The sequence below is a fragment of the Aspergillus thermomutatus genome, assembly GCF_002237265.1.
Source record: "Aspergillus thermomutatus strain HMR AF 39 chromosome Unknown NODE_263, whole genome shotgun sequence".
NCBI classification, from domain to species: Eukaryota; Fungi; Ascomycota; class Eurotiomycetes; order Eurotiales; family Aspergillaceae; genus Aspergillus; species Aspergillus thermomutatus.
Window position 1 is genome coordinate 1 of NW_020798313.1, and position 24,682 is coordinate 24,682.

The window sequence follows — 24,682 nt, forward strand, 5'->3', positions numbered from 1 at the left end:
TGTCTCCTGTAGTGCAGCCTGTAGAGGGCCACCAGGTTGGTTGTTACGTCGTGCCATGTTGTTGACGCGTCGAGACGCGTGGTGGTTGCCGGGCGGGTGTCAGGCAGCGCGCGGAGGGGGAGCTGTCATTCCTAACTAGCTACTTGGTGGAGCTGCCTAAGAGAAGGGTATTCTAACTAGTGTGTCATGTGACAGTACCCCTTCTCCGCTTTGCTCCGTCTGTGCACAGTTCACCAAATGACGTGACTATGATCTCTCAACGGTGGTTCTCAAGACTGGCCTGAAGGGGAAAGGAATTACCTTTATCAGCTTCTGCTGGAAAGCATTAGCTCGATGACTCCTAGCTTTTTCAATTCCGGAGTCTTCTCTGATCTCATCGTCCGATTGCAAGGCGACACCTACAATCTGCTTGAAAGGCTTTCCCCTCCCTGCCCTTCATCGCCCACTTCAATTAGATGCCGTCGTCTTGACCACCACTGCCCAAAATGTACGAGTGCGAGACCTGCACGGCCACCTTCTGGTACCAAGATGAGTGCGAGGAACACATGTACGACTATGGCCACTGGCCCGAATGCGAGACCTGCACCAGTACCTTCCGTACCTGGCGTGCTTGCAATCAGCACATGAACGACAGAGATCACTGGGCGCCACGCTTCAAATGTGAGACTTGCACCAACACGTTCCGGACTCAGAATGCAGCGAATCAGCACATGTCGGCCGTTGGACATTGGACACCTACAATCCCCTGTGAGACATGCGTGAAGAAATTCCACACTCAGACCGCGGCGAATTAACACATGAATGCGTTGGGACATTGGACGCCGAAGATACCATGTGAAACGTGCGGCCTGAAGTTCCACACGCAAAACGCAGCGAATCAGCACATGGAGAACCAGGCTCACTACAAGAACTACTGCAAAAGTTGTGGCTTGCGATTCCAGAACGAGAACAACCTGCGGATGGTAAGACTGCTCACCCCGACAACACCCCTTCAAAGTGCATTAAATACTGACAAGCCCGCCTGCAGCACCTCAACTCAAAGATCCACCGCGGCACTAACATTCCCTGCCCCTTCTGCAAGGTCAACTACACCTCCGCCAGCGGCCTCACCCACCACCTTGAGAGGGGTTCCTGCCCTCGTGCCCCGGGGCTTAACCGTGAAACCATCCTCCGCGTGGTTCGCGAGCATGACCCACACGGCGTCATCACCAACAAGCAGATTGAATGGCACAAGGAAGACATCGTCGAGTACTCGGCTACTAACAGCGCATTCAATGGCTCCTCCTGGGAGTGCTATATGTGCCACAACAAGTTCAAGACCGTGAACGCCCTGAACGCACATCTCAATTCGCCTGTGCACAAGCAGAAGGTGTATCGTTGTCCGAATTTGAAGGGCAAGTGTGAGAAGCAGTTTGTCACGTTGGCTGGATTATTCAACCACTTAGAGAGTGAGGCATGCGCCTTCATGAGGTTTGAAAAGGTGCAGCTGCAGGTGAGGGGTGTGCTTCAGGGACGGAACCTCATTGCATTCTCATGAATGTTTGATTTCTCTTTCTTGAACGATCTCGTAATTCGGGCTTAAGAGGACACAAGTGCGGCAGCTGATATTGTTGCGATGATACCCCCCCTTCCTTCCACCAGAACATGATGGGTGAGGTGGCGGAGTTTGGCAAGGACTTAGAGGATCTGATATGGGCCACCAGCAGAGGACTGCGGCTTTATTTCAGCCTGCAATTAAATACTCTGTACTCTGTACAAGTAGCAACTGATTCATCTAGCAGTAAATCTGATTGGATGTATCACCACGCATACGCAGACTCCACCTGGGCATAATGTGACAAGCTGATGCACATACATACACATATACACACACACACACACACACATGCAGATTCTTTCTCGTCAGATAAAAAAAAAGCATTGTCTGTACTTGTTTCTGGCATTACAGTTTGGCGAAAGTTCAGAAAGATTCTGGAAACTTAATTTATGAACGTAGCCATTGACTGGCGACTCCTCTGTACAGTCTTACAGGGATGCCACATGCGGGAAATGCAGGCGATGTCGACTCACACACCGAAAATGGAGTTTGAGCTCGTTCCTGCATTTTCTGACTTGACCGTGGGCATGCCGGGAGGCGCCAGAGGAGTTAAGCATATAATACCTACAGGCTGCACCGCGCCGCCTCCAGCCGCAGAAGAGAAAGCTCCCGATGCCGAGCTGGCTCGATTTTTCAATTATGAGAATGATGAGATCTTGACACTGGGCTGGAAAAAGGCGTATTCGACGCTCTATATGAGCGCCAGGGGCACTCTTGCCGAATGGACCTTACGATCCTAAACCAGTGGGGATGGTGACGGAGACAAACCCTATCATGAAGATGAAATACAAGTCGTGATAATCCTTTGATCGCTTGAAACATGTGTTCCCTGGACCACCTTCGCGTCACGTACGGGGCCAGCTGAACCTAGGTTGAGGATGGGACGAGGAATCTAGGCTGAATATCTTTTTGGTCTATGGCAACATTTTCATATGGATGTACCACAGACAGGCACCGCCTCATCAGAATCGACAGGTCCATGAACTTGCAGACCATCTACACAGGCTCATTATGGACAATGCAAAAGTGAAGGAAGAAGCGAACCACCCAGAGTTCGTGAGATAGGGGGCCCGTTGCGCCAGTAATTTGGGCAGACGTTCAATGTCAATGTCTCGGTCGAGGGTGACTCTCACTGTGAGGTGAGTATGAAGTTTGGGTAAGCTTATATCATAATATTCTTACATGGAAACTTGATTATCTAGCTATGCTATATGCCTTTCACTCTGCTATGGTCATTTGAAAACACACACAAGGCTCAGAATTTGCCCAATAACATGGAGACACAGAATGTCATTCGTGTGCAATATATGGCAGAGGAAGGCTACGTGAAATTACACGTAGCGCGGCCAGGAAGGGACATTATGTCCTTCTGCTTTGCACACAAGCAAACGCCGAGTCCAGCCGGTACTGAGATGGAAATTGTGGTAGCCACGGATGGTACTCAACTGAAGGATAGCAGGATGATTCTTTTACAACGTTTCAATTTGCTGTCTCTGGGTAATGGTAACCTTGCATAATCCGAATTTATTGCTTTTGAAGGCTTATCAGGAACAAAGCTGACTGTCATTTTGATGTTAAGAAATATGAGGCATTATTGCGATCAAGAAGATACCTGGATGAAATTTGTGTGGAGGAGACAATTGCCTCATACAATGCAAACTCCGTGTGGACTTTACAGGTGTGTCCATGGCATTGGCTGTCCTTGCTTGCTGGAATAGCCTATCTCTGTCAATTGAAGCTAGTCACTATCAGGATCATTTTATCGTGGAACTCTAGAGTAGCATTGAAATCTGCATGATATGGTGTGAGTCCGCGGGATTTATAGCATCCAATATCTACCACGATCCAGAATTCTCACTGCTGCCAGACTGGTCTCTCCTGACCAAACATAATCAAGCCCTATCTTTGTCGATGACGAGAATGACCCAGCTAACAGACTTAAGCAAAACCTAAGCATGTTGAAGGATTCGATGGCGCTGCCCGAGGCCTTAAGAGTAGCTCTGTTCCCCTGCTGAGAGGGCCTTTGTCTTATCTCTTTCCAGTTCTGACGGATACGCAAAAAGAAAAGAAACATTCAGCTGCTATGACAAACGCAGACGCATCAAGCGACGGCACTGAAGCTGTCTTCCCTGCTTCGTCTGGCGGCGGCGTGTTCCCATGCCGGCCAGCACATCACGAAAACACTCTGCAGCGCAAGTTCACTCACGATCAGAAGATCGTGGATGTTGAACTAGCATCTGTCACTGAGGGTGGAGATTATGATGAGAGGGACTTTCACAAAAAACAGGTCAGTACGGTGCAACTCAGTTTGTTCCTTGCAGGATACTGATGGCCCGCAGGTGTTCAGGGGATGGACACTAGCTTGGTTCGTAATCAGTCCTATACCACAATTCTAGTGCATGCCGTTGAACTGATAATGATCAGGCTATCATACCAATCCCTTGGAGTGATCTATGGAGACATTGGGACCAGCCCGCTGTATGTCTACTCATCCACCTTCAGCAGTGAACCGAGTCGTGAAGACGTCCTCGGTGCGGTTTCCTTGATTATCTGGTCCCTTACCATCATGGTCACGGTCAAATACGCTTGCATTGTGTTGAACGCAGATGACGAAGGCGAAGGTGGTACATTTGCCTTGTACTCGCTGATTTCCCGCTACGTATGTTGCGGCTTGCTCATCTACGGCTGAATTCCTGTGCTCATTGAAAATAGGCCAATCTAGTTCGCCGCGATCCTCGTCACTACAAAATGGTTCGCATGCAACGATATAATACGGATGATTTACAAAAGCCGAACTTGATGACGCGCAATGTTATAGAACGGAGCACGTTCATGAAGTGGACATTCAAGGTGGTCGGGGTTTTTGGTGTCTCACTGCTGCTGGCAGGTAAGGTATCCTCGATAGGCATCGTTGAGTCTATACTGATTCGATTTTAGACGGTGTTTTGACACCGGCGCAGTCAATCCTCGGGGCCATTCAAGGGTGTGTCTCATCGTCGTTATCAAAGTGACCATTTGACTGATTTCTCTAGTATCACCGTCGTCAATCCTGACATCTCTTCCTCGACAGTGGTTGGCGTTTCTTGCGCCATCCTCGTCGGCGTGTTTTTAATCCAACCCTTTGGTACCAGTAAGATAGCAAACACCTTCGCACCGATTGTGATTGTTTGGTTGTTATTCAACCTGAGTTTTGGGATATATGTAAGTCCAACGATGTCAGAATCACTCGTTACCACTAATGTATCCTAGAATCTTGTCATGTACGATGCATCTGTCCTTAAAGGCTTCTCGCCCTACTTTGCCGGAGCATTCTTGGTGCGAAATGGACGTGCTGGCTGGCTACAGCTTGGTGGCATCCTGCTTGCCTTTACGGGTGTTGAAACCTTGTTCGCGGATCTCGGTGCTTTTAGCAAGCGGTATTGTCTTAGGTCGTCGTATATATTGCGAAGAACCTGATGCTGATTTTTTGCTTAGAGCTGTGCAGATTTCCTGGCTCTGTTTTGCGTACCCATGCCTCCTGATTTCGGTGTGTGTTTGAGTCATTAAATTGAACCTCGAATGCGATTATATGATGCTAATGGTCATTGCTTAGTATATAGGACAAGGCGCCCATATCAGCCGTGTCCCCAGTGCATACGCCAATCCGTTCTATCTCACTGTTCCACCAGGTATGCTGTATCCGAGTCTTGTGGTCGCAGTCCTTGCCTGCATTGTCGCCAGTCAGGCTGTCATCACCGGGTCATTTCAGGTATGCCTGTTACACCCTTGTCTCCGAACAATCCTAATCATGACCGTAGCTTTTGTCGCAAATCATGAAGCTTTCCTACTTTCCCCAAGTCAAAACCTATCACGTCTCAAAGATATTCCATGGTCAGGTCTACATCCCCATGGCCAACTGGCTCATGATGATCGGCACGGTCATCGTGACTGCTGTGTATAACAATGTAAGTCCCCTTGACAGCTTGATTGATGCGACTGACTCATGATGCCTTAGACAACTGCCCTGGGAGAAGCGTACGGTGCTTGCGTCATTCTTGTGTCCTTCCTCACTACCTGCATGGTGACGGTAGTTGCTCTCATTGTGTGGAGACTGCCCATCTCCCTTGTTCTGCCGGTATTCATTGTCTTCGCCCTGTGGGACGGCATGTTTCTCTCCGCCGCTTTGAGCAAAGTTCCCCACGGTGCTTGGTTCACCCTCATGCTTGGAGTTGCCTTGACCCTCATGTTTGTGCTGTGGCGGTACGGCAAAGAAGAACAATGGACCGCCGAGGAATCCGACAATGTGCCCCTGTCCCGGACGACGCTCTTGCGCGACAACCAGCTCTTTCTCCACCCGGACTTTGGCGGCTCGACCATCACCCCCATCACCGGGCTCGGCATCTTCTTCGATAAGTCTGGCAATTCCGCCACCACCCCAGCCGTCTTCCTCCATTTCATCCAGAAGTTTGGCGCCGCGCCCGAGGTGTCCGTGTTCTTCCACCTACGGCCCTTGTCCATTCCAACCGTTGCACCGAGTGAGAGATACACTGTCACCCGCTGCCACACGTGCGGTAACGGGACAGAAAAGCAACCTATCCCGAACTGCTTCAGGCTTATCGTTCGCCACGGCTACACGGACGAGGTCATCACCCCGGATCTGGGAATCCTGGTGCTGGATCAGATCCGGGAATTTCTGGCTCGGGAGAGCCCGTCCGTCAGCTCGGCAGACGTGCTCAAGGAGACGGATGCTCTCCATCGTGCGTGGAAGTCGCAGGTTATCTACATAGTGGGCAAGGAGCAGCTTCGCATTGCACGGGAGACCAATTTCTTTCGTCGGATGGTACTGATGGCATTCCTGTGGATGCGGGACGCCAGCAGAACCAAGATCCAGCATCTGAATGTCCAGGCTGATCGGGTGGTGGAGGTTGGGTTTGTCAAGGAGTTGTGAGGCATGTCCTTACTGGGTACTGTATACTTCTATCTCCTGGGCAGCTATTATTTTTTTCCTAACTGGTATACCAGTTGTAGACGAGCCCAAGACTAGCGTCTGATGCCATGTCACGGTTGAAGTCGGTATAAGAATCAGAGCCTATACTGGTATAGTCCGCAGATAGCGCCGCGCTGTAAATAAAGTCAGGGCGATTCTTCGAATTCTAGTATATGACTACGATATGTTTCTCCAATACTATATGTTAAGGTCTTCGGCATTATCTCGGCGGAATGCGGTCTCATCCTCCCTGCTGTCCCCAGTTTCTTCCCGCCTGGCTGATAATTTCCAGGCATGAGAGGGCTGAATCAGTCTTGACTTGAACTGCTTCTGCCGCATTTTGTAGGAAGTGGCCATATCGAGCCATACTTCTTCATCCCCGACGGTAACAGAGCAATACAGCGTGGCTTCGACATCATATTGTGGTTGCTAGGATGGTGGTCAGCAAGATCAGGTAAAGCAGTGGGTAGGGGGAAGAAGCAGTGCTTAGATAGCTAGGTGCTTCTATTATATTATGTTAGGTAGAAGAGTCATGGGGTTAATCTGCATTCCCTACTCTCTGCTACTTAAACTAAAGTGAATGGTATTTTGCTTGCAAGATGTGGCTAGCTTTAGGGATAATATTATTTCTGCCCTGCCTGTGTGAAGATCCTTAGGAAATTATTAACAGTTAATAGATCTTCTTATCTTGTCACTATTAAATAGTTCAGGTAAGTAAAAGTTAGAGGGGCTTGCATTCACACATCTCCCTATATATAAATAATAAGATAGTGAGGGAGAGACTATTAGAGCATATGTCTCTATATCCATGCTGGATTCTTATCTATCCTATACTTACCTCACTGAGCCAGGATACCATAAGGGAAGTAGCATTGCATGAGCCTAGCACAAGTAACCTTTCAAACTGACCTGTGAATTAATGATTCCATTATCATAAGACCTAGGTGATGTAGAGGCTCATCCAATGACTGAAATCGCTCGTTCATTTCCTTTTCAACAGCCCTTGGGATAGCCCCTTGCACATGGACCTTGCCATGCTAGATGGCTTTCCATTCAAACAACTCTTTACAATCCATTCATATCAGGCATATCGCTCTTGGAAGCATAGGAGTTCTTTTGATTGTGTCCGGCTTAAATAAGCTGGAGTTCTGACACTGGAGGCAGACCGTAGGGTGGAAGAGGACACCCAGGCGATATCCGTCACTGTGGCTGCTGACCTATTACTTCCCCCAGCCTGTAAGTTTCGACTAGACTTTTCAGTAATAGGCATTTGTAGCGAAGCTGGGATGATTTTGGTGGATGAACGCCGGATAAGGAAGTTTGTGAAAGCTGCAATAGCGAAGAGATCAACGGCGCAACGCTACTGGAGATTCAAATCACCATTTACATCGGAACCCTGGCGAGTGGACGATCGGTGTCCTAGGACCGCATGGATAGAATCCCGATGAGATTCAACCATTTGGATCGAGTCTCGGGTATGATGAGCCGCAGTGACGAGGGAGAAGTGGCTGTTGCCGCCTGAGCTAGAAATTGTCAGCGCATCAGATCCAGCCAAATCAGTGTAGGATCATCTATGGTAAGATAATCTGGAGGATGTATGAAGAGACTTTTCTCGCCTTTAAGTATCAAGCACCATTGACGAGCAGGACATGCATCAACATTTGACATCCTTTGATACCACGAGGGGCGCACATGGGATGGCCGCATTCCGCAACCCAGAGACCTGGTTCCAGGCCTTCAAGGTGAGTCGAAACATGGCCAATGGAGTGAGACCTTGCACACCAAGAAAGGGCCAAAGGAAAATATCCCGTCCTCGCGGGTGCACACAAAGGATGAAACCTGCTGTCCAGCAAGAATGTTCCAGATTAGGCGAGTGGCAGAATCTAGCCCCACAGCCATAACTGATAGTTTCAGAATATTCGGTGATGATCGTGACCTTGATTCAAGCCATCTAGAGACCAGTTACCACAGAGTACTTGCCTACTTGATCATTGTGACGGTCGAGTATTGTGCTGTATACGGAATACATACTTCATTTCATCTTGTTTATCATGGGTGGGGTGACAGAATCTTCCCCAGAAATGGCGGGTCAAGTCTAGTCTCACCCACAGACTCACAGCAGACGGCTAGTTTTACTGTCATACCACTCTGCAACAGCTATGAAGGAAAATGAGGGGACTGCTAAATGTAATACCTACCTTGACAGAGTATTCATTGCCTTGAGGTCTCAAGGTTCGGACTGAAGGGTCAAATGAACAAGGGCTGTGAGTCTGTGACATGGAAGACAGGAAGTGGCTCCATCCTTTTCCCTTCCCTTGCATCAGGTAATATTAACTATTGTGTTTGAGTCGTCAAAGGATTGTCCCTAAGATCGACCTCAGTTATTAATGATTGAAGCTACCCTTGGTTGTGAAGCTGCTCCACCTGATTTGAAGACAAGATTCGCAAGAACACCTTTTGTTATTTCTCAGAAAGACCACCAGCAGAGCACTGAGACTGAGACTTTTTTAGCCTGCAATTATATACCTTACTCTGTATTCTGTACGGGTAGTAACCACTCTGTATAGTAACTAAGTATCTGGCAGTGAATCTGATTGGATTTCTCACCATGCATACATAGGTAGACTCCACCTGGGCATAATGTTGACAAGCTGATGCGGACGTACGTACTCCGGACACGCACATCCATAGATAGGTACATGTAGATTCTGTGCAGTTCCTCTCTCCTCAGATAAAAGCATTGTCTGCACTTCTGATCAGAGTAATCAGTAGACTATATTCCGTCTAAGCATTTGATGCCATTTGCATAGCATCTGACGTCAGATCTCAGCGGGTGGCTAGACCGCGTATACTCATACGTGTACCAGGCCACGAGCCTTACCACGAACTCATCAACGTCTTCATGTGCGCAAGTGATAGCACTATTAAATAGCTCGGGTCACATGGTTGTGCATCTCACCACACTGCAAAGTTCAGGCAGCCCGACTGTGGCGTCGGTCGAGGGTCATCGATGGTCAGTTGTTGGGTGTATGTACGGAGGGAGTATGCGGCGAAGACTTTGTTTGCTACTATTCTTGATTAATATGTTGTCCCTAGTTTACGGACAACTGCGTTAACAATTCAATGGGACCTGTGCCTGATTTTAGCAGGGGCTGTACTGCAGGAAGAACCAGGACTTGGTATGTGGCAGATTTTGTCTTGGTGATCCTGTCGGTCAAATAATAAGATTCGACCGCAAATCATAAATAGAGGTAATTAGATGACGATTTGATGAATATTCGAGCAAGGGACAAGCCAAGAGAATAAGGAAACAATAATCGCAATGGATGAGACTCAGACAGACTGAGTCAAAGAAGACCTGTCTCATTCAAGATCTGCACAGGAGCAATGCCATTGGTCGATGGGCGGCCACCAGCGCCAAAGATAGCAGCAGCATACGCAACCCTCTACAGCCACGCCGTCCTTTTTTCAACCCATCAAAGTCTTGTCCACAGGGAACGGCTCTTATTTGAAGTTACGTATTCCGCAATGCAGGGCTTAGTCTAGGCTCTCGAGCTTAGGTAGTGTCTCTCCTTCCCGCGCCCTACGGGCTTACTGACTGGTCGAGAAGATGCCAGAAGCGGATCGAGATGCGGTGTCTCCGCTTGGGCTGTGGGTCCTACACATCCTGTTGCCATTAATATTAGTACAATGAGTCTGTGAAAGTCAGCAGGGCTGATGGCGATGGCAACTGGCAGTGGCTGATTGTTTCTATTGTTGTGATCCCTCCTGGCTGGCTTGCCTGGCAGCCTGGTCTCGTATGTCTATTTAAGTGACCCTGCGCACCTGAGGTACCTGAAGTCCTCCGTCTTATCTGAAACTCAAGTTCCCATATACCACGCTCGTTACCCATACACAATCTACCAGCCACAACTTCGATCAAGTACATTCGCTTCGGGTCATCTATCAGCAAATAATACTTCGTACAAGATGCGTTCCTCTATCGTCCTCCTTGCCCTGTCGGCCCTTGCCGCCGCTCAGTCTTCTGGCTCTGTGGTATGTCACTCCTTCTTCCATTTTGACGAACGCTTTAGACCGCATACTGACCTGCCACAGGAAGTTCAGACCACAGGAGTCACTGTCATCGGTCCTGAGGTTAGCGCTACCGGCACTACTACTGCTACCGACACTACCGCTGCTACCACCAGCTCCACCACCTCGCAGCCGGTGATCCCAACTGCTCCCACCGTCATTGGATCCAGCGGCCTCCCCTCTTCCTTCTCCACCGTCCCTTCCAGCAGTGGCGTCAAGAGCTCTACCAAGACCGCCTCGACCGCAACTGCCACCGAGACCACAACCGACTCCACCTCGACCACCAAGTCCAGCGCCTCCTCCACCAAGTCCAGCTCCAGCAGCTCGACCTCCAACGCCGCCATTCCCATGGCCACCGGCTCTCTCGGCCTGTCCGTCGTGGCTGGTGCCGCTCTCGCTGCCTTCCTGTAAACAGATCTCCCACTGGTCCGCTGCTTATGCTGAATACCCCGTCCGTTTTCGAGGAGCCCGATCCTAGTGACCAGTCGTTAAATAGTCAGAGCAATGCATCTTATGAAACGAGGAATGGGCACGTTTTCTCTCTTTACGTGGTTAAATCGCTTGGGATTGTATCTTCATGGATTGCCTTCTTACCGCTTCTTGTCAAAATGCATCAGGCGGCGCACATAAAGCTTCTCTTCTAGTTAGATTAATAATAATGGTTTGATCTTGATTATGCGACTGGATGAACACTCTATTTATGAGACGTGCTTGCCATCGATACCAGAATATACCAGTGAGCAAACGTCAGACCCATAAGACGAGTCGGACTCAAGATACACTACGCACGTACCCCTGGGGTAGAACAGGATATACAATGGCATAGACATAGCTGCCAACATTACGAATCGTATATTCGCAAACTGCCCTGCCATAGTCCAATCTATCGAACAGCCGCTGCCAATAGTACACCCAGCAACATAAGCTAGCCATTTCCCGAGTAATTTAACGGAACTATTAGCACCTTTGTACATCTAGATGATTTGCCTTGCTACTAAATCGGCAGCCTAATGAGCTCATTGAGCAAGTAGTCCAAGTCCTACTACAAGAGTAGGGGGTATTTTAGGGTATACTGAATATGGTGTACGGCGCATTGAGTACTATTCGAATAGACCGAAATCAATTGAATGAGGAAATGAATAAGATGAAGATATGAGGCAGCAGCATATCTCTGTTGTCCTAGACGGTATATCGTCTGGTTTACGGGGACAATATTGCTCTGAGCTGCCAATCTACTGTACCCACGCAGTTGAAGCAAAACTACCACGAACCGCAGGATAGCCTGTCTGCAAGGTAGCTCGACAAATCAGACGCTAACCGATATCGCGTAGAAGATCACTCTATTTCCATGCTAGAAACAGGAAGGGCGCAACTGAAGGCCGAGGAGACAGGGCTGCCGCTTTGAGGAAGATTTTTTGGTGAAAGGGATAATCTCCCTCCTCTCTGCAACTCCACGATGATCAGACCGTCAGCTCCAAGCAGGATGTGCTTCGGCCTCTCAGCCGCATACCGTTGTTAGGCATGCCGGAGAACCTCGTCTCAGACAGGGGCAGTCTGTTCACCAGCAAGTTCTGGTTGACTCTCTGCTACTGCCTAGGTGCACATAGAAGGCTATTAACAGCCTTCCATCCGCAGACAGATGGACGAACTAAACATATAAACCAGGTCCTAGAGTACTACCTGCGAGCATATATCAGCTAGATGTAAGATGATTAGGCAGGCTGGCTGCCTATTACATAGTTTACTTTATCTATAATAATACTACACACAGTGTGCTAGGTATCTCACTGTACTATATACTTATAGGTTTTAAGGCAAACCTGCAGATTAATATATCAACCCTAGGGAATGTAAAAGCACTAGCTGTAGCTGAGAGAGCTGCAGAGATAAATAAGAACTATATAAAGCTGTAGGTCTTGCTCATAAAGTCTAAGGAATAGATAAAGAAGTAATACAATAGGAAGTATATTAAGATATTACTAAATATTAGTAACTACATGATACTAAGAGTAAAGAATATCACTATCCCTAGACTAAACCAGAAGCTGGCGAGCAGAATACTTAGCCTACTTAAAATCACTAGGAAGTAGGGCAAGTAGTTATATAAACTATGCCTACAGTTTTCAGTGATTGGTATATATAGTTATTGCATTAGTTTAATTTCATATCAATAAATAAAGTCAGGTGTTTCCAAGCCTTATCCTCCAACAAAAAAGTTCAGCCCACTAAAATTGGAATGAGGCCATCTTTGTCTGGGATCAGGAGACCCCTTGTCCTTAGGGTCTGCATCCTTTCCTTCCTCTTTTTTGGCGAAAGATTTTTCCAGTTATTGTATAGAGTAACATCTGCTAATGGTGCCTTACCATGATGGCTTACAGAGTACTCTGCACATACTGGTTCTTTGGGAGCAGGATAGTCATCAGGAACAGAGGCCTCTTCTTCCGCAGCAGGATAGTTGTCGGGAACAGGGACTGGCTCTTCAGGAGCAGGGTAATCCTCCAAAGCAGCAACTACAGGATAATCATCAGGAACAAGGACTGGGTCTTCAGGAGCAGAGTAATCCCCTAAAGCAGAAACTGGTATGTCTTAAATCCTGATTTCCTGAGTATTCCTTATTCCATGATGCTCTCCATTCCCATTAATGATATTCTCTAACTGCTGCAAGCGCGCAGTAAGTATGTCAAGCATTATTCTTGTAATAATAGTGCCAAACTGGTCTTTGCCAGTAATACAACTGCTAATTTTATTCACGTTAAATTTTAAACTACCAGTCACTAATAATTGTTGAAGACATCTTTTGATATAACTTGGAAGCCAAATTTCATCATCAGGGAGTTTCGGAAATACTTCTCTCGCAGCTATAATTATGTCTAACATAGCATTAATTCCCTAAAGTATCTAAGATACTTCCTCGCAAGCGCTTTGAGTTCGAGAAGGTTGTATGTTCTGGACGCCTGATAAACTAATATGCTTCTCCTGAATTCTCTTGCTACAGGGGATGGGCCTTGATTAAATGTTAATTTTATCATCTCATAAGTTCCCATGTACAAAAAGTTCACGAAAGTATGACCTGCATCTAGAGTTGCATTTAGTCTAAGTTTAGGTAAGTTTAAAGCCAGCGATGGTCGAGATCGTGTTTGACGCAGCTAGAGAATGTGGATAGGATGAAATATCACAAAGGAGCATCACGAAGCTCGTTCAAATCAAAGAAAGTAAAAACCAAAGACTTCTGCCACTCAACATGATTGCGGTCAAGCCTAAATCCTAAGTCAGAGAGTTTTGATTCGAGAAGACCGGTCCAATCGTAACGGGAATCGTCTGGGGCGTCAAGATTGAATCCTCCACTGCGATACGGCTTAAGAGGAATCCAGAACTTCGGGTAGTACCCAGCTGACTCCCAATCTAAGATAGCCTCGATAGCACCGCCGTCTGAGAGGAGAATGTTGGTTGGACCAAGGTCGACATGATAGAAGTGAAACCTATCTCCTATAGGGGGCGGCGGCAGAGTGGATATTCTCTGGAAATACTTCTCAGCTGCGGTGCGAGAGAATGGCCCCAACGGTCGGGGTTTCCAAGACGGGTGTGACGCTTCTGGATCCACGGTTAAGAAAGGTTCGAGGACTCCGCAGCCTGTTGCAGACTGTAGCTGCTCCGAGGTTGCTTCAGTAAGGTCGCGGCAGTATTGTGCAACAGTGATAGCGACATCAGCTTTTTTCTCTAAAGTTAGAGATGGCCAGGCACTCGCCAGCGTTTGCCCTTGGACCCGTCGCAAAATCAGGAAGGTCCTGCTGAGTTGCTCATCGACCCACGAATAGATTACCTCGGGAATTGGGATATGTGGGAACCGGGACGCAACAAAAGCAAGAGTATTGCTTTCTCTTTCCATCCCATCGGACCATGTCTTGACCTTACAAATCGCATGTGTCCCAATCTCCCAGACGGCGGATGACATGCCAGCCTGGTAAATGAGGCCATCAGCAGCCTTCTCTAGTGAGTTCACATTGGTAGCCTCGACAAGATAGTACTGCCCATCACCCTCTCTCCAGGTAGCAACTGCAGCCTTGGGAATCCCGCTTGTGGCCTTTTTACATAGAAACTTTGAGCCCATCTGATATGTATCCGGGTCCAATTTCGAGACAGATACTTCAATTGGAGGGGAAGGCTTGCTATATTCATCTGTTAGCGCAATGCTTCGCAACTAAATCAGCGTTGTAGTCCTCACCGGAAAATCATCTTATAGTAATCAACTAAAGCGTTGAAATCAAGCTGGCCGAAAGAGAAAGAAGGGCGGATGAAAACTAAATATCCTGAAAAGGCGGTATGCAGCGTACAAGTCGTTTGTTATGTTGACTGGTCACCTGCCATCGCTGTTCTTTGCAACCGTATCCAGGAAGTAGGGACTCTCAGGTGTCTGGCCTGGCTTGGACTGGAAGGGGGCCATCTTATTCCTTATAAAAGTGGTTTACCTCTATGCCCTTAAGGCTTAGTTAGTTATATAGAGGGGGGAACTACTAATGAAGGTGTCATGGGGGCTGACGGCCTAGGGGGTTGGTGGTATATAAGCATGTTCTAGGCTGATGATTCCAAGAGGAATTGTCATTGGAACTTTTTGGCGTTGTGGTAGTAGCTGCCTAGAACACTACTTCTTACAGAAGGTGTAAGAATAAATAAAAATAAGCTTAACCGCCACAGGGGGAGCACCTAGAGTCCTAGACTCTGTATCATAATTAGTCACGAACTACCAGAGCTAAAAGATACAGACTTACCCAGTAAGGAGCCAAAAGCTATAAAGAAAAATAGCTAATAGCTAGGGGCAGGCGCAGGTGCAGAAGCAGATGTAATAGGGGCTGGGGCTGGAGCAACAGGGCGCATAGAGATTAGAGGCTAGGGTGCATCCATGGGGCAGTGGGCTGCTGTTAGTGCAAACCTAAGCCTTAAAGGCCCAGGCCGCGTTGATGACAGCTGGGAGAGATGCAGCCTTAGTGGTGGTAGGAGCACAGTCTACAGTGCGAGAAAGTAAAATAACATGATGAGTAAGGGGCAATGCAGAAGCTGGAAACTGCCAGAGAGCATAATTAGTGAATGCATTAAATAAGAAGCATGAGAAATAACACACCATCTGACATACTTGGTGGAGCCCGCGCAATGGGCGCACTTCCCACCTGCCGGAGAATAGCCCGAGCAGGCAGGAAGCACACCTATTGCGTGGTACACGGGTGCCTGGAGGCACTGGTAGCAGAAGAATGCGGGTGCGAGGGGGCGAGCAGCGGTTTGAGGAGCAGGCGGCACAACAACGGCGAGGGCTCCGCCCCGCTGGCCGTAACTGAACCATCATTAGTCTTGGCCAGGAAGAGCACAGCGAGGGGAGAAGGAGAAGAGAGAAGGGGACTTACCAACTGATGCAAGCTTGTGTTTTGGTTTTGGTTGCTTAGATGCCCCGGACTGTCCTGGAGAGGGAGTTACTGCTGGCGGAGTCCCGGTTGCCGGCTGTGGTGGTGGTGCCGCTGGGGATGGTGTTTTTGCCAGTGGTGACTGAGGCGTTCCTGCTGGCGGAAGTCTTGGCGATGGAGAGAGTCGGGGACTCTCGGGAAGGCTGCTGAGGGGGGATGGTGTTCTTGCTGGTGGCGACCGAGGGGTTCCTGCGGGCGGAACTCTTGGTGATGGAGATTGTCGGGGACTCTCGGGAAGGCTGCTGAGGGACGATAAGTCTGGTGAGATGTCCAACGTTCCGGCCACATTGTTGCCGGGATTTAGAAGACTGTAGGTCCAACTCACCCTGCCATTATTCAGATGGTAAAAGGAAACTGCTGGCGAAGACCGACACGTCCTCGTTGAAATCATGGGATTCTCCATATCGGACCAAAGTGGCAGCTCTTAGCCACAGATGGCGAGAATGTCGGTTGCTTCCTTGCTATTTTGAGCATGGCTAGTTACGCCATGGGCTGAAGGTTTTCAACACAGTATGTTTGAGGATATATCTTGTATGAGAAGGCTGAGCTCTGTTTCGTTCACTGTGCAGGCTCTGAATTGCCTTGACCAATATTGAAAGCAAAAGGTCTGGATTGCCGTAGACATGGCCTTGTTCTGCGTAGTATAGATGGCTGAGAGGGCTGCACCGTTGTATGGATGCGTATAGAGGAGAGAGGTACTCTTCCATTGTCATCTGTGTCAATCATCTAGTAAGAGATGTCGGCGTGACTTCCGGGGGGTGACAGGGTCTCCTTGCTGCCACGTTTCGAACTAGTTGGAGGCATTCTTAAGGTTTGTGAGTATGGTGTACTATCTAAATCTTTAATCACCTGTTTCCAGTTCGTCAGCTCTTCTCTACGGGAACTCGAGCAGGGCCAGTAGCATAACTCACAGATCATTCTGCCAGACCCGTGGATTGAGGATCTCGGCCACCCTGTAATGGCAGTCTAGAAACTCCGGATCTGGCAGGGGGGATTTCCGCCCCTTCACTGCATTGAAACCTGACCTTACGATCATTAGGCCACAAACACTCCTCAAGGAGGGTGGGGAATCTCCTATAAGTCTTCTGGTGTACACATTCTGCTCTTCCTATACAGAAAGACAGATACCGTGGTGAGGGTGAAAAATGGGCTACAGCAGATTATAGTCGAAATTTCCCAGAACAAGCTCATGATGTTGCTGGTATAGCAAATAACCAGTCTGCTGGACTTTTGCGTTAGTACTTAGCAACTTGTTGAAGAGGGGGGAGGTTTCTCTGTGGCATACGTGTTATCACCTGCTATGTTTTTTATACAACTCCTAAGGGACTTAGGATTTTGGGTCTGCTTGCAGAGTTAGCGATTCTGCAAATTCTGATAGGGTTCATTACAGAGACAAGATGGGTGTACTCACAATATAACTATAGAATCCCCACTGATGATTCCAATTAGCCGCGGCTTTGATGTTGGCTGTGAAATCAGAGGATTTAGCTCATCCTATCCTATTCCGGGATGTCCATCGAAGGAAGAGGGCGACAGATTGTGTAAGCTCCGCAAAAGAGCGCGGAGCTCCCTCTTTCTGTGTTGTGAGCTTTTCATGCTCTAGCCAGTTCGATCTCGGCAAAGTAAGCAAGGAGGCATCGAGATTCGTCTTATCAAGACCCTCAGGCACAGGAACTCGATGGGGCTTTTCACTTGGGCTGCGAGGTTGGCATCTGGATTATTAGCGCAGTCTGGCTTGCTTCATGTATATCAACTTACTCCAGGTAAAGTACTTGCTTAACTTATCAATGGAACCATGCTGTCTTTCTCATACGCCAAGCTAGCTCATTCATTAGGAGATGGGTCTTGTGGTAGAATTAGGAGAGGGAGGAAGGGGATGGGGATGGGGGAGATCTACACATAAGAAGAGCAAGTCTTAAGGGTCATCATTCACTGCATACTAGATAGTGAATGTAAATACTTCACTCATCTTATGTTTCAGTCAGTGAATGTTACAAGAACTGAGTGAATATGATTTTATATTCATAGAGTATAGAGAGATCTTCTATTCCCTAGAATCTACTGTTAGGCTGAATGGCGCTATAGGATAGATTCTACTATGTATGACTATCAGAAAGAGTATATATATGACTATTAAGCATCTCTCTCTAAAGCAACTGTGGTTTAAAGGTTACTACACCTGTCACTTAGTTATATAAGTAAATAGGGTTGAATTATTGACTATCCAGTATCCCATGCTATGTTACATTAGACTCTACAGTACTGTTAAGACTATCTTAGGTCATAAGTACTTCTTTTTCTGGGGGATTGCCATAATTACAGCTTCAATTTGATACACTACATTGTATATTAAGCCAATAAATGGGGTGAAACGAGCCAGGAGTCAATGCAGCATTCATCCTAATCAGAAGCATTGCTCAACCCCAGCCCATCTCTCTCGAATTGATTCTCATCAATTTTGGTCAAACATTCCATATTGCTGCCCAGAGAGATGCCGCATGCAAGTAAATCCTACTGACGAGGGACACTATTTCCCTCTGATCTTTGTATCCCTGGTTCCAGTAAATTGTCTACCGCATATCCCCTAATTCGTTTGGACTTCATCCTTTTGCGTACCTGTTACAAGTAACACCAGCAAGGCGTCCCCAAAATTCTTACGCTCAATTTGTCCCTCGTTAGAATGATATAGTGGTTGGGACATGTGCCAAAGATCTAATGGGAAGCTCCAAGTTATTAATTCATATTTGAGATTAGTTACTGTTGCTACTGTTCAGCAATGCCGTACTTCTCTCATTTACTTCAGGGTATTTGGACAGTGCATAAAAATCCAACCAGAACGCGCGCACCGGCATAATTAGGCATATAATTCTGTAGTAATGTCTTGCACTGTTTATACTCTTCCCCCACGCCTATTCCAGCACATGTAAATTCCCACCACACTGGAAAGTATCCGGACGCTTCCCAGTCAGGTATACCAGTGAGGCAACCATCCTCCACCATGATGTTGACGTAGGTAAGATCTCCATGAGTGAATGTATATGGCGCTGCAGGTGGCATGTGGTTCTGTAGTCGCAATCGAGCATCCTCAGGGACACCCTTTAATGTCACCTCCATCTCAGCCCAGAGTTCATCATCGGACGAGAGAGGTCCATGTGGGAGGCCATAGCCGCCGGGGAACAGGAAAGCGGAATAGATTGGCTGACCACCAAGGCTCTGCATTTTAGGAGAGTGAAGCTTGCGGAGCTGCATCAGATAGTCTGCAGTTTGCACTGCGATGCTCTCTCTCTCGGCAGAAGTCATGTTTGCCCAGAGTCTACTCAGAGGTTCACCACGGATGCGCTTCATCAATATGAAATAGTGGCCGTTCACCTCTTCCCAGTCTTCACTTCAATGATCTCAGCGAGAGGTATTGAAGTTTCCTTTTCCAAAAATCGAATATTGGTGGCCTCAACATTCGGGGAGATCCAGATCGTTCTTTCAAAATCAGACGAGAACCCAATGACCAGACACCTCGGTCGCTGGTTCCATAGAAGAGTTTCACGTTGCTTTCGTAACGGCAGCCATCTTGACGCTCAGGAGTCCAGCTACAGGCTGAGCATGGTTTCAGATTAACCATTGGAGAAGAGACAGTACATGACTCTGGATTTGCTGGGATGGCATTGTGCAATAACCAATGCTCTCGTCAGCCCAGAAAACGGAAGTGAGTGAACAACTGTCAGGGTCTCTTGGCCTTGAATTGGCTTCGAACTTCACCAGGTTGGTGGAGGATACACAACTGTTCCCCGCATAGGTACTTACACAGTCACAACCAAAAGCTTCCGTACCCTGTATCCCATCCCTGATTTGACTGGATGTGATTGGAAGTCTGCGGAGCATAAGTACTGAGTTTAGAAAAGTCCATCACTAAGTAGATAAGGGTGTCAGATTATAGATAAATGTTGTTGCCTTGGGGTAGTCCGTACCTGACAGGTCCTTAGCTTGCTAAGCCTCCTTCTCCACTGTCCAGGCACTGGTCGGTTCAAGAACAGTTCATCATTGGAGGCCGGGAGCCCAAAAAACCACCGGACATACTCCGTATATATTCATTCGGTCGTTTGAGAGGTAGATAGTTCGGTACCCTGATGCACAATGTACAAATTGTGGTTTGGAGCTAGCAGGGCTCGCCGACGCGTTAAATGGTGGTGGGAGTTTCTGATGACTGCTTTCCTGATTTCCTCTCTCTCCTCCTCTCAACCAGAGAAGAAAATTGGTAAGTAGCAGTCTCCATCCCATTCTCCATCGCGAGAAGATCTGCTAATCGAGTCAAGATTACAGTGCTGATTACGAATCTCGATCGTCTCTCACCGTAACATCATCATCGACTGGATTTGATCACCCAGACCATGGGCACACGGGCCATGGCTGCTGTAAACGGAAAGGAGTTTGATACTCCTAGTCCTGGCTGGCTGCACCGACAGGCCACGAGCGTATTAGGCACAGTGACCAGACAGGCGTGTAAGCAACCTATCTACACCTTGGTCTTTACCGCTCTACTAGCCACCATGGCCTACACCAGTCTGCTGGAGGAGAATTTACAAAATATCGATCTTACACGGCCGCCGGAGAGTCACTTCAGCCAGCCTGATGTTACAGACTTTCTTCAGGGGAGCCGTAGTCTTCGCCTCGGAGAGGCGACCGCCTGGAGATGGGAGACTGAGGATGAGTCGATGGAAGACCAGGAGGTGAAAGCCTCTCCCTTCTTCAACCCAATGAGCAATCTACTGACTTCATCTTTCTGGCAAGCTAGGTTGCATCGCACTTGGCTTTGATTACGCTCGTGTTTCCCGCCTCCGAAAACAACCCACAAATTCCTTCCATCCAGGAGAGTGTCATTTCTGACTTGACCGCTGCACAATCCGTCTCTCGAGCACCAAGTGTTTTCTCCCCCATCTTGAGCGAGACTTCAATTGCTCTTTCTGTGCCATATAACTACCTGGAAGAGGTCCTGCGCAAAGCCCAAAACTTCCCGAAGTCACAGGGTGAGCATTCGTCCGAAATCTGGGCCATGAAAAGCACTGGTAAAGGCAAGTCTGGCTTGAAGCTCAAGCTCTGGCTGACAGACTCCTTGGCCTCCTTTGTCGATTTGATCAAGGTATGCCTGCTTCATCCGCCTAAATCAACGTACCGTCCGTTCATAGGCAGCTAACGAAGACAGAATGCAGAAATTGTCGATATCATCATCATGTTGTTGGCATACCTGGCGATGCACCTTACTTTCCTGTCACTCTTCATATCGATGCGCCGGCTCGGGTCCCGTTTCTGGCTGGCCTCCTCGGTGCTGCTCTCTGGTTTCTTTGCCCTCTTTTTTGGGCTAATGGTCACTGCTAGCTGTGGTGTGCCAATCTCTATGGTTCTTCTTTCAGAATGCCTTCCATTTCTGGTAGTCACCGTGGGATTCGAGAAACCTATTCGTTTAACAAGGGCCGTACTGCACGCTTCGACCGAATCCCACATTCCTGCGAAGCCGATGACCCGGCGGTCCATACCCGAAGCCATTGAGGTGGCCATCAGGCGCGAGGGATGGCGTATCGTGCGTGACTACACTATTGAAATTGCTATTCTGGGGGCAGGCGCAGCCTCGAAAGTAGGAGGAGCTCTGCCTCAATTCTGCTTTCTGGCTGCATGGATTCTTTTCTTTGACAGCTTGCTGCTGTTTACCTTCTATGTCACTGTGCTATGCATAAAACTGGAAGTCACGCGCATCAGGAAGCAAGTCAAGCCGCATAAAGGTCTGGAAGACGATGGTATGACCATCGGTAATCATGACTTTGACTCCCGTATCTTTGGCTGCAAGGTCAAGGCTGCAAATGTATCTCGGTTTAAGTTTCTCATGGTTGGCGGCTTTGTGCTCTTTAATGTGCTTCAGCTGTCGTCCCTGTCTTATGGCAACGTCAGGGTTTTTGACTGGGTGCCGTACCTCTCAAACCTCTCGAACATTCTGATGCCTACCCCAATCAACCCTTTCCGAGTCGCAGGCAATGGTCTGGATGATATCTATGTGGCTGCCCGTGTGAGCAACATTGAAACGCGTGTTACGGTGTTGTCGCCGATCAAATACGTCCTACAATTATCGGCGCTGCCGCAGGCTGAGCCTTGGGGGGACGATCTTGCTGGCCCGCTCTTCGATACACTACGCGGCCGCACTCTTGGGGGCGTGCTGGCATGTCTAGAAGATTCATTCATGAACAAGTGGGTGGTTGCTGCGCTGTTCCTAAGCCTGGTACTGAACAGTTATTTGATGAAGGCAGCTCGTTGGAATCTACGCGAGCGTGAGGTGATCCCAGGCAGCTCTTCCGCAACCGTGGGCCAGCCAAACGACTCTTCCAAGAAGTCTGAGCTGAGAAAGACTATATCACCGCCTAGCGAGCTGGCTAACCCGCGAACAAGCGAACAACTTGACGCCATGCTACAAGAAGGACGAGCATCGCTATTGGAAGATGAGGAAATAGTCGAGCTATGCCTCCGCGGCAAAATCCCTGGGTATGCCTTGGAGAAGACGATGGAACGCCATCCCAAGGTGAACCGCCTGGAAGCCTTTACCCGAGCAGTCAAGATCCGCCGCGCTGTCGTGTCCCGTACCCCGTCCACCCTTGACGTGGCGAGTGGCCTCGAGAATTCCAAAACTCCCTATGAGAACTATGACTATACCCTAGTCCATGGGGCCTGCTGTGAGAATGTCATTGGATATCTGCCACTGCCGGTAGGTGTGGCTGGGCCTCTGGTAATAGACGGTCAGAGCTATTTCATTCCAATGGCGACTACTGAGGGCGTACTAGTAGCCAGCGCGAGTCGTGGCTGCAAAGCGATTAATGCTGGGGGCGGTGCTGTGACGGTCATCAATGCTGACGGCATGACCCGGGGGCCCTGTCTTGCATTTCCATCCTTATCTCGCGCAGCAGAAGCCAAGCAATGGATTGATTCAGAAGAAGGGAAGCAGATCCTGACCACGGCATTCAACTCTACCAGCCGATTTGCCCGCCTGCAAGGCTTGAAATCAGCGCAGGCGGGCACCTACCTCTATGTCCGATTCAAATCGACGACCGGGGACGCCATGGGTATGAATATGATATCGAAAGGGGTCGAAAAAGCCCTTGAAGTCATGAAGGAGCATGGATTTTCGGATATGGCAACTATTTCAGTGACAGGCAATTACTGCGTCGACAAGAAATCAGCCGCGATCAACTGGACCGATGGACGGGGCAAGTCAGTCGTCGCAGAGGCTTTGATACCAGGGGATGCGGTGCGCTCCGTGCTCAAGATAGACGTGGATACTCTTGTTGAACTCAACACCGCTAAGAACCTGGTCGGCAGCGCCATGGCTGGCTCTATTGGCGGGTTCAATGCCCATGCGTCGAACCTGGTCACGGCAGTGTTCCTAGCCACAGGGCAAGACCCAGCGCAAAACGTCGAAAGCAGCAACTGCATCACCATTATGAAGAAGTATGTGACCTCATTACCACTGCATCCGGGCCTGAACTGATTGATTCACCTCTAGTGTCAACAATAACCTGCACATCTCAGTATCGATGCCATGCATAGAAGTTGGCACAATCGGCGGCGGAACCATCCTCAAAGCGCAAGCCGCGATGCTCGATCTGCTGGGTGTTCGGGGTGCCCATACCACCAACCCTGGAGATAATGCCCGCCAGCTGGCCCGCATTGTTGCAGCCGCCGTGCTGGCAGGCGAATTGAGCACGTGTGCTGCTTTGGCAGCGGGCCATCTAGTCAGTGCCCATATGGCACATAATCGCGGTAAACCGGCGGCGAAGACTGCATAACCGCTATTAACAAGATCTTAGATGTGGCACTATATATTATGTCAAGCGCATCATATTTTTCTGATTCATCATGAGCAGGTGCATACAACCATCGGGTGTGGAAAACAGGGCTTCTGACGGTGTCCGCTCAGCCGTACTCACTCACCTACTTATCACTTTGCTCACCCACACTTACTCTGTGTCTAAGTCACCTATAGAGCAGCAAGTCTTCAAGGGCGCATATAACTTCTGGCCGCGTTGATATTACCGGCTTAAAGTGATTCTATAGCAACTGGACTCTCTGTAGCCATGACTAGTATCTCCATCACCAAGGGAGCTTCTAAAATTGGTGATAGGACATTTTTATTACCTTCAGCAATGCGAAGAGGCTGCTGTTCAGAAAACTGGGCCTTACGCTCGAATTGTACGAGATTGATTGACTCCAATATCCTCTTGCTTATAGACTCTTAAACTATAATTCAACACAGCTGATGGCTAGAAAGTAAGGATCTTCTGTAAGGCAATGGACATAGTTGCCATTCACTTCTAAGCCTTTGAATGTGACATGTATGAGTACTGCGGGTATTTACTTATCTTTTAAAGATTCCTGATTATATCCACTTTCCTCATTCATAGATTTATCGTGGAAAGCTATTATAAATACCCCCAGTTCCCAGACTACCTCTCATCATCCTAACCCTCTCTATCTCTTTTAACAAAGGGAAGCTCCTGTTCAGTATATAAAGTATAATAGCATGGCCATGATTCTTAAGCATTAAGTATATGAGGCTGTAAGTGCTTT

General features: G+C 48.3%; 7 protein-coding genes across 7 annotated transcripts; 5 read left to right on the forward strand and 2 right to left on the reverse strand.

Moving 5' to 3' along the window:
• Positions 1 to 485: 485 nt before the first annotated feature.
• Positions 486 to 1,537, forward strand: CDV56_100150 (C2H2-type zinc finger protein; the record flags this gene model as incomplete). The annotated part of the gene is made up of 3 exons (XM_026753769.1): positions 486 to 747; positions 874 to 962; positions 1,028 to 1,537. The coding sequence occupies 3 exons, from the start codon at positions 486 to 488 to the stop codon at positions 1,535 to 1,537; spliced, it is 861 nt and encodes a 286-aa protein (XP_026610951.1).
• A 542-nt stretch (positions 1,538 to 2,079) lies between these two features.
• On the forward strand, positions 2,080 to 2,337 carry CDV56_100500 (uncharacterized protein; the record flags this gene model as incomplete). Its single annotated transcript, XM_026754119.1, has 1 exon — positions 2,080 to 2,337. One exon carries the CDS (start codon positions 2,080 to 2,082, stop codon positions 2,335 to 2,337), a length of 258 nt encoding a protein of 85 aa, XP_026610952.1.
• A 1,343-nt stretch (positions 2,338 to 3,680) lies between these two features.
• On the forward strand, positions 3,681 to 6,524 carry CDV56_100767 (uncharacterized protein; the record flags this gene model as incomplete). Its single annotated transcript, XM_026754386.1, has 11 exons — positions 3,681 to 3,884; positions 3,937 to 3,962; positions 4,022 to 4,256; positions 4,310 to 4,484; positions 4,535 to 4,580; positions 4,630 to 4,798; positions 4,847 to 5,013; positions 5,072 to 5,123; positions 5,190 to 5,345; positions 5,395 to 5,541; positions 5,592 to 6,524. 11 exons carry the CDS (start codon positions 3,681 to 3,683, stop codon positions 6,522 to 6,524), a joined length of 2,310 nt encoding a protein of 769 aa, XP_026610953.1.
• A 4,008-nt stretch (positions 6,525 to 10,532) lies between these two features.
• On the forward strand, positions 10,533 to 11,045 carry CDV56_101771 (putative GPI anchored protein; the record flags this gene model as incomplete). Its single annotated transcript, XM_026755390.1, has 2 exons — positions 10,533 to 10,598; positions 10,659 to 11,045. The coding sequence occupies 2 exons, from the start codon at positions 10,533 to 10,535 to the stop codon at positions 11,043 to 11,045; spliced, it is 453 nt and encodes a 150-aa protein (XP_026610954.1).
• A 2,761-nt stretch (positions 11,046 to 13,806) lies between these two features.
• On the reverse strand, positions 13,807 to 16,342 carry CDV56_102228 (uncharacterized protein; the record flags this gene model as incomplete). The annotated part of the gene is made up of 4 exons (XM_026755847.1): positions 13,807 to 14,800; positions 15,751 to 15,957; positions 16,028 to 16,040; positions 16,098 to 16,342. Coding segments are annotated over 4 exons (1,459 nt in total), but the record flags the coding sequence as incomplete, so codon positions are not given.
• Positions 16,343 to 19,019: 2,677 nt separating this feature from the next.
• CDV56_102898 (uncharacterized protein) lies at positions 19,020 to 19,333 on the reverse strand (the record flags this gene model as incomplete). The annotated part of the gene is made up of 1 exon (XM_026756517.1): positions 19,020 to 19,333. A coding segment is annotated over one exon (314 nt), but the record flags the coding sequence as incomplete, so codon positions are not given.
• Positions 19,334 to 20,466: 1,133 nt separating this feature from the next.
• Positions 20,467 to 23,901, forward strand: hmg2 (HMG-CoA reductase; the record flags this gene model as incomplete). Its single annotated transcript, XM_026756682.1, has 4 exons — positions 20,467 to 20,805; positions 20,871 to 21,215; positions 21,279 to 23,563; positions 23,619 to 23,901. The coding sequence occupies 4 exons, from the start codon at positions 20,467 to 20,469 to the stop codon at positions 23,899 to 23,901; spliced, it is 3,252 nt and encodes a 1,083-aa protein (XP_026610957.1).
• Between the last annotated feature and the right edge of the window lie 781 nt (positions 23,902 to 24,682).